Here is a 7978-nt window from a genome sequence, read left to right as displayed (position 1 = left end):
TTGTTATAAAAATTGTTTTGTTAAGCGATGGAGGGGGGGGTGGGGGGGGGGTCTCTCTCTAACAGAACACCAGATAGCAGTAAAACCAGAAAATCTGACAGGAGTTCTAACCCCTCACTACTCTATACACAACTAAAAAAGAAATCTTGGCTTTATAGATTGCTAAGTGGACATCAGCAGCAGTTTTACTGGCAGGTCCCATTCTTGCATACAGAGTGACTAATATTCATGCATATAATGCTTGGTATCACATGCCTTCCGTGTTTTTCCCATTTTAGGTCAAAGAGAATAACAGAACAACAAAGGGATTCAGCAGATAAGACGCCCAAAACAGATTTTGCAACCATAAGAAAGAAAAAAAAAACAATGAGCACTTACTTTGAGTATTCACAGCGGCACAGAGCACCGATAGAAGCACAGCGAACCAAATCATGATGATACCAGGACACAGAAAGTCCGATTTTTCTGCTGGAAGAAAAGAATGTTCAAAAACAATAACTGATCCACAAATAGTGATATCTACAGAAAGAGTGACACTGATCCCTAGCACAGCGCTGCAATGTCATCAGAAACTGAAATAGACATTAGACCGGCTTTTTTTTGTCACAGGCGAACACTTGAAATAATTTTTAGGTCTTGGGAAACCCCTGCTGCAACCAGTCCATCGGATTCAATAGGAAAAATGCCCCTGACATTGGTGATCAGTAAGAAGAATACCCTCCTTATATTGCTTGTCAGTAGGAAAAATGTCCCCTTACATTGTGGGTCAGTAGGTAAAATGCCCCCCTGCCACACACCTCCCCCCTTCCCACACATACACACACACATTGTTGGCCAATGAGAAGAATGCCCTCCTTACTTTGGTGATCAGTAAGAAGAATTTCCTCCTTATATTGGTGGTCAGTAGGGAGACTGTGATCAGTAAGAAGAATGCCCTCTTTATATTGCTAGTCAGTAGGAAAAATGCACTCCTTACATTGGCGGTCAGTAAGAAGAATGTCCTTCTTACATTGGCAGTCAGTAGTCACACACACACACACATACTTTGGTGGCCAATGAGAAGAATGCCCTCCTTACATTGACAGTCAGTAGGAAAAATGTCCCCCCCCTACATTGGTGTTCAGTGAGAAGTATGCCCTCTTTGCAATGTTGGTCAGTGAGAAGTATGCCCTCTATACATTACATCCCTTCTTACAGAATGCCACCCTTACAGACAACTTAAAAGTTAAAGTGACATTAAACCCTCAGATTTTTTTAACATAAAACAATACTGTAATGTGCGCCTTACTGTAATCCATGGTTGTTTCCCTTCTCTTTGCTGCTCGGTATATGTTCGCTCACTTCCCGATCTATTTGAGCCGACATGTGAAAGTTTCATTGTCACAGGTCCGCTCGAACTATGAGGTTGAATGAAAATCACTCACCTCATAGTTCTCCTTTAAAAAGGAGATCAGACAGCTTTGAACATGTTTGAGTGTTTTCATTGTCCTGTCTTTTAAGACAATTTAAGGAAGAACTCCAGGTAATTCTTTTTTACTCTGCAGTGTTAATTAAAGTTAAAGTGACAATAAACCCTCAGATTTTTTAACACAAAACAATACTGTAATGTGCGCCTTACTGTAATCCATGGTTGTTTCCCTTCTCTTTGCTGCTCTTCCTTTTAAATCTGTATCTGTTCTCATGCTCTGCAGAACTTCTGTTTTGCAGCAGACTGCCTTGTCTCAGGAATGGATACACGGTGTCTGTGTATAGATTTGTATAGGCTTGTAACCTGAGCCAGCACTACAGGAAGAGGCCCTGAGCTGAAAAGGGAAGTTCTCCCCAAGCATGAGAAGACATGAGGATTTAAAAGGAAGAGCAGCAAAGAGAAGGGAAACAACCATGGATTACAGTAAGGCGCACATTACAGTATTGTTTTATGTAAAAAAATCTGAGGGTTTAATGTCACGCAGATGGCTCTGCCAAATGGTTTTGGTTTGTTTTTGGTGTTAGAGATTCTTCACCTGTAATTTCAGCTACTGGTTGTCCATATTTGTTGTATTCATATCACACCCAGTGAATTGCTCTGTAAAATTAAATTGACTCTGGTATGAAAAAAGATAGATAGTACTTACGATATATCTGGGGGAGGCTTGCCTAGAAAAGCTTAACCAGCAATGTGGAGCTACCACAAGGGATGATCAGTCAGCTCTCTGTGTGCACGCCAATCCTGGTGCTCGCTCCTTCAGCAAGTAGCACTTCTATCCACAGAGAACACAATGTGGACTGCTCACCGTTTGCATCTATTTATTGCTGTAGACAAAGCCTAGTAAAGTCTGGCCAGCTGCCACTTCCTGTGTCACAACATCCTTTCTTTAGGTGTTCAGATAACAAACTATTCCACAGGCACCTATTTTCAGTGCTGACAGGTGGATCAAACCGCCTGAACCCAGCTTCTCACATACTAGTCCAGAATCTCTCAGTTATTACAATGTAACTTTTTGTTCTTCCTTGATATGTATTATAACATTCTATACCATGAGTTCATTTATCACAAAGAGTAGAGGCCATCCACTTAGCAAGGAGAATATTCACGTTCACATAGTTTAATATATAAGCTGAGGTTCTGTTAAAGGAGAACTGTGAGGTGAAACTGTCACAGGTCGGCTCAGTAGATCGGGAAGTGAGCGGACACATACCGGCTGTCACTCACGCAGCTCGGCGGATCCAGACATAATTGTCGGGATCCGTTTCAGCTGCGGCATCTCAGTATATAGGGAGCTGTAGCTCGCGGTATACTGAGCTTTGGGTGATGGGAGGACTCATGTTTGTGTCCTCCCGTTACACTTAGGAGAACTATAAGGAAAAGCCCTGACCCCATAGTTCTCCTTTAACTTAAAGGATAATTAAAGCCTCCGGTATTTTTGCATATATATAAGGCCAGCAAGCAGTAGATATATTCAAAAAAGTGTTAAAAAAATAAATAAAAACCCGCTTTTAAAAGCGGTTTAAACTTACTTGTGTCTTCCCCGCGCGCTCCCGTCCGAAAATGTGAAAATTCTCGGGCGACCGCAAAGCATCTTGGGGTGGACGCATGCGCAGTTCACATTTTCGGCCAGGAGACGAGGAGAGACACAAGGTAAGTCTATGGACGGCGTGCACCCGCATGCAGACACCGTGGGACAGGAAGTGCCAGCAAGCAGAGAGGAGTCAGCGCTGGATCGGAGACCTGCCGCAGCGCTGGAGGGGGACAGATGAAAAGGACAGGAAAGAAGAAGAAGAAGATTGGATTAAGAGCCATCATTCAAGGTATATCTCGTTATTTCGGGATCCGGATCCGAAATTCAATTCGGTTCGGGTTTCGGATTCAGATGAAATCCAAAATTTTGTTCGTTTCGGATAATTTCACGAATATTCGTTGCGAGAAAACCATATACAAGTATTAAGGCTGAGACTCCCTGACCCGAATGGCATTCGGGATCCGAATTTCCGAATTGCATTTGGGAGCTCCCGAATGCCATTCGGGTCTGGGAGCCTCAGCTTTAGTATTATATGTATATGGCTCCCAGACCCGAATTGCATTCAGGAGCTCCCGAATGCAATTCGGAAATTCGGATCCCGAATGCCATTCGGGTCTGGGAGCCATATACATAAATTACTAAAGGTGAGATCCCAGATCCGAATGGTATTCAGGAGCTCCAGAATGCAATTCGGAAATTCGGATCCCAAATGCCATTCGGGTCTAAGAGATTCAGCTTTAGTATTAATACCTGTATATGGTTTTGTGTGGTATTTGTATAGAATATTCGTACACTCATCCGAAACTAACGCAAAATTCGGATTTCGTCCGAATCCGAAACCCGAACCGAATTGAATTTCGGATCTGAATTCCGAAATAACGAAATATCTGAACCGAACAGACTTTTCCGCAGCTTTCATGTCTAATGGCTATAAGCATTGGAAAAACTCAAATGATTTACAAAACTGGATACTATTATCCATGTAACCAGGAAAACAAAAACAACGATCAATCGGGATATATTTTTTTAATTTTCTTTATTTTGCTTGCAATAAAAACAATATTCGCTGACCCCAGTGCTTGCAAAGATTAGGACATTATTATTATACCGGATTTATATAGCGCCAACAGTTTGCGCAGCGCTTTACAATACAAGGAAGACATTACAATCACAATACAATTCAAGACAAGATGGTAAGGAGGGCCACATTCACTGCGCCATTCCTGACTAAAACCTGAATTCAAGCCTTCCCTTCAGTTTTGCTGAAATTGCTGACTTTAAAGATTTCTTTTATATTATTTTGCCCCAAAACTTTTTTGTACCTTATGAAAACATGAAGCAATCCTCCAACTGTTTGGAGAGCGAGATGTGTGCGTGTCGCTCATGTAGAAGTGAAAACAGTGCTGCGGTGTACAGAGTTGACTGTCCGTGTTTGCGATGGCTTTCATGTATGGCTGTGGTCCAGGGAGCGCACACTTTAGGGTGGCTCCAGGGAGACCCTGCAAGGCAATGGAGCTACCCTATGGGCATTGTGCGGCAATTGATCAAGCAAATGAATGTTGCTTCTACTATTTATTTATTAGTATATGGGTTTAATAAAACTTTAAGGGTTATGTCTTTTTCTCTACCAAAGCTCTAATTATTCAACGCAGGTAAACTATCTTTCATCTGAAATTGAGAGCACTACACATAGATGTTGATCCACCTAAGCTTTAAAGCCGGGCCATCCTTGGATGACCTTGTAGAGGCTGTTTCCAGGGCACTCTGTTTTCCCGACGTTTCGGTGTCCCCTTAGCACGTAATTGCTCCGGATGAAGTTTCTGGCCACCCCACAGGCGATAAGTTTTTTGGCTGCATTCAGAGCTGCAGTGTTAGGCTCACGACCTGCATTGGGTAGAAAAAGAAAATCAGCAGTGATTAAAATCAATGGGCAATATTAGAACCAGAAGCACAAACAAAAGGGAAATTAAAAGACATTTACACTTTTAGCGATCATATAGGCGGACATTGTCAAACACTGTGCTTTGCATTGGAACTCACTGCTGCTCAAATGCATGCATTTGAATGCAACATGCAGGGAAAGGCTTTCTTAGACCTGCTTTGCCTGTAATAGGAATGGATATCAATAGGGACAGCTCCATTCAATAAAATCAAAGTAAGTCAAGGGCAGCCTCAAAGCTGCACCAGTAGAGTAAAGGAGAATGTGTGAACCTTCACTTGATCATTTGATGTGTACTTGGCATTAGACATGTGCGATTCGTTTCGTTCCGAATCGAAATTCGGACAAATTTTCGGAAATTCGGACATCTCGAATTCCGAATTACAGATATAACGAATGCAAACGAATCCGAATTTCCGTTTCTGATATTCGGTAGCGTTATTCCCGAATCCCGAAAAACGAAATAACACAAATCCGAATTTAAAACGAAACTAAACGAATTTTTTGGCAGTGCACATGTCTACTTGGCATGCATGTCATATGCAGGAAATCAATGCCTGTCTACAAAAGCCAACCTGATTTGTCTTTTGTAGGGGTAAACTACAAATGCCATCATGCATCTGCCTCTGGGATTCATGCCTGTGGCTGTCAGAGTCTTGCAATGCCTCATGGGACTGGAGGGCCGAAGTTTGGCATAAGATTCCATTATAACCAAAGGGTATTGACCATCTCCAGTCATGTACCATGGCACATGTACCATCTCCCAGTCAATTTAACAATAAAAGACAATAAGAAGGCATAGCTAAATTTAAATAAAATAGTTTTTAGTGTGCAGCTTAGTACAACTATACTCAAAATTATATATTAAAAAAAGTACAGGCCTAATATAGCATACTTCAGTAAAGAATGTATTCATTTGATGCAGATTAAGACTGTCAACTTGCTTAGGCATCAGTTTCTCTGTAAAAGGATACCGACCCCCACCCCCTTAAACTTACCTTGCTTGTGCTCCCGCACAGGGCCGGTGCAAGGATTTTTGCCTACACAGGCGAAGGTGCATTTTTGCGATGATCCGTAGTACAACTACATGTTATGTACTATGGATCTTTTAACCTATTCATGTTAGCAGGGGATAATTGTAAATCTATTGCTGTAGTGCAGTGGACGTGTGTAATGTACATGTACTATGTACTACATATAGAGTATACACTGCAGACAGTAGATTTACAATTATCCTCTGCTAACATGAATGGGTTAAATGATCCGTAGTACAACTACATGTTATGTACATATTATGTACTATGGATCATTTAATCCATTCATATTAGCAGAGGTTAATTGTACAATTATCACCTGCTAATAATCATTAGTTCTTATTAGGGACCCCCCCTGCCCTCACTTACTGCTCGATGAAGGTGCCTCGCTGGTGAGGTTGTAGTCAGCGGCGCGCTGCCAAGGCACCTCTTATAGTGCGGTCCTAACTCTAAACTATCAGAGCCTCCATCTTGGAGCACATGGGGCAGAAGATCAAATTGGGTGCAGGTTTGTCAGGAGGAAGCCCAACCCGATTAAAGGCACAGAGACGCACAAAGGATCCCGCACATCACAATGGCAGCTGAGACTAGGAATACTGTTATATATCACTTACTGGTGAATTTGCCTATAAAGCTGATACCAATGGCGATGTCGTTATAGCTTTTGGTATGACTTCCTTTAGTTGACCAGCCAGAACCTTCATACACATTTCCGTCTTCTCCAATGAGGAAGCTGTGAGGGAAATATTGAAGAATGACTATGTATCAGAATACTATGGTATGAATGCAAAGCAGCAGGCTCCAGTGATAGCAATCAGTCCCTGCTTCTCGGCCAATAAAGAGTATTACTTCAACTCTGTCACTAGACCAGGAACAGCACCCTGCCATCTCCTCCTACTTTTACTTCACCCATATGTAAAACACTATTTCCTTTCTCACTTGTATCCGATGTCACAAAAGTCTCTGGTTTTCATGTGATAATGCTGTATATTCTTGCATTGGGTGCTGCATGTAGCTTTGGAGTTACAGTAGGCTCCATCAGTGTGGTGGATGATGACGTTTGCTACCGGAGTAGACAACTTCTTGCATGTGGGCGTCTTGCCTCCCCACTGTGACCGGCTTATGATAGTTGGGCAGTCTGTAAATATTGATATAGAAATTAGAGATTAAATTGCAAAATCAAATGCCATTCCTAGGCCTAAAAAAGCTGTCAATGTCTTTACATGTAATACTTGGCACATGTCACCCATGCTTTCCCCTGAGAGTGCAGCAAAGGGGATAAAAGGCCAAATTGCAGAAGACCCAAGACAGTACCAAGCACTTACCCTGAGCATTTACAGCCACATAGAGCACCAATAGAAGGACAGGGAAACAGATCATGATGATACAAGGACACGAAGAGTCAGATTATTCTGCCAGGAGAAAAGGATGTTAACAAATGTGTATTGTAAAACAATGACACTGAAAGCTGACACGGTAAAAGAATATCTTCTAACTGAACCTGAAAGGAATTTTCGACTTCTAGCAGGAAATGCCTTTTTTTTTAGGAAATACATTCCAACAGTAGATGCCCATTATCCTCAGGGCCGGATTTACTCTCTCTGCTGCCCCAAGGCTATGTTCCTCAATGTGCCCCCCTCCCCGCCTTAACATCCCCCTACCCCAATGGAGAATGGCAACTAGATGGCGGTGACGGCAGGATTCGTTTTAATTTTTTTATTGTTTCTTAATTTTTTTAAACTTTTTCATTATTTTAATTTTTTACTTTTTTAAAATTTTTAGTTATCTTATCATCTTTTCCTTTTTTATAATTTTTTTTATCATATTATTTTCTATTTTTTAAATATTTTTTTATTATTATTTTTGACTTTTTAATCACCTTTTTATTTTTGAATTTTTCTTATTATTTCTTGTTATTTTTTACTTATTTTTTATGTATATAATTATTCTTTAAATAAAATTTTTTTTTTTTTTACTTAACTCTATTTCTATCACACAGGAGCTAC

At 41.1% G+C, this 7978-nt stretch overlaps 2 protein-coding genes across 2 annotated transcripts in view; both read right to left on the bottom strand.

Annotated features, from left to right (window-relative positions):
• Positions 1–433, bottom strand: part of LOC108793205 (peptidoglycan recognition protein 1-like) — a 5763-nt gene extending 5330 nt beyond the window's left edge. The window contains exon 1 of the mRNA XM_018564159.1: positions 379–433. Within this exon, the coding sequence (XP_018419661.1) occupies positions 379–433 (55 nt within the window). The remainder of the gene's footprint in view (positions 1–378) is intronic.
• A 4271-nt stretch (positions 434–4704) lies between these two features.
• On the bottom strand, positions 4705–7352 carry LOC108793204 (peptidoglycan recognition protein 1-like). Its single transcript, XM_018564157.1, has 4 exons — positions 7298–7352; positions 6912–7110; positions 6587–6705; positions 4705–4883 (listed from the first exon to the last, which is right to left on the bottom strand). The coding sequence occupies exons 1-4, from the start codon at positions 7350–7352 to the stop codon at positions 4705–4707; spliced, it is 552 nt and encodes a 183-aa protein (XP_018419659.1).
• Between the last annotated feature and the right edge of the window lie 626 nt (positions 7353–7978).

Source organism: Nanorana parkeri, unplaced genomic scaffold (assembly GCF_000935625.1).
Source record: "Nanorana parkeri isolate BGI_ZX_2015 unplaced genomic scaffold, ASM93562v1 scaffold731, whole genome shotgun sequence".
NCBI classification, from domain to species: domain Eukaryota; kingdom Metazoa; phylum Chordata; class Amphibia; order Anura; family Dicroglossidae; genus Nanorana; species Nanorana parkeri.
The sequence above is the reverse complement of the archived record's forward strand: the minus strand, read 5'-3'. Positions and strand labels throughout refer to the sequence as shown.

Excerpts from the sequence above, each read along its gene's own strand:
- LOC108793204 (XM_018564157.1), bottom strand. The coding sequence starts at position 7,352 with ATGATCTGTTTCCCTGTCCTTCTATTGGTGCTCTATGTGGCTGTAAAT. Across the intron at positions 6,706-6,911 it reads TTTTGTGACATCGGATACAA|CTTCCTCATTGGAGAAGACG; the intron begins GTGAGAAAGGAA and ends TTTCCCTCACAG. Across the intron at positions 4,884-6,586 it reads CTTTATAGGCAAATTCACCA|GTCGTGAGCCTAACACTGCA; the intron begins GTAAGTGATATA and ends TACCCAATGCAG.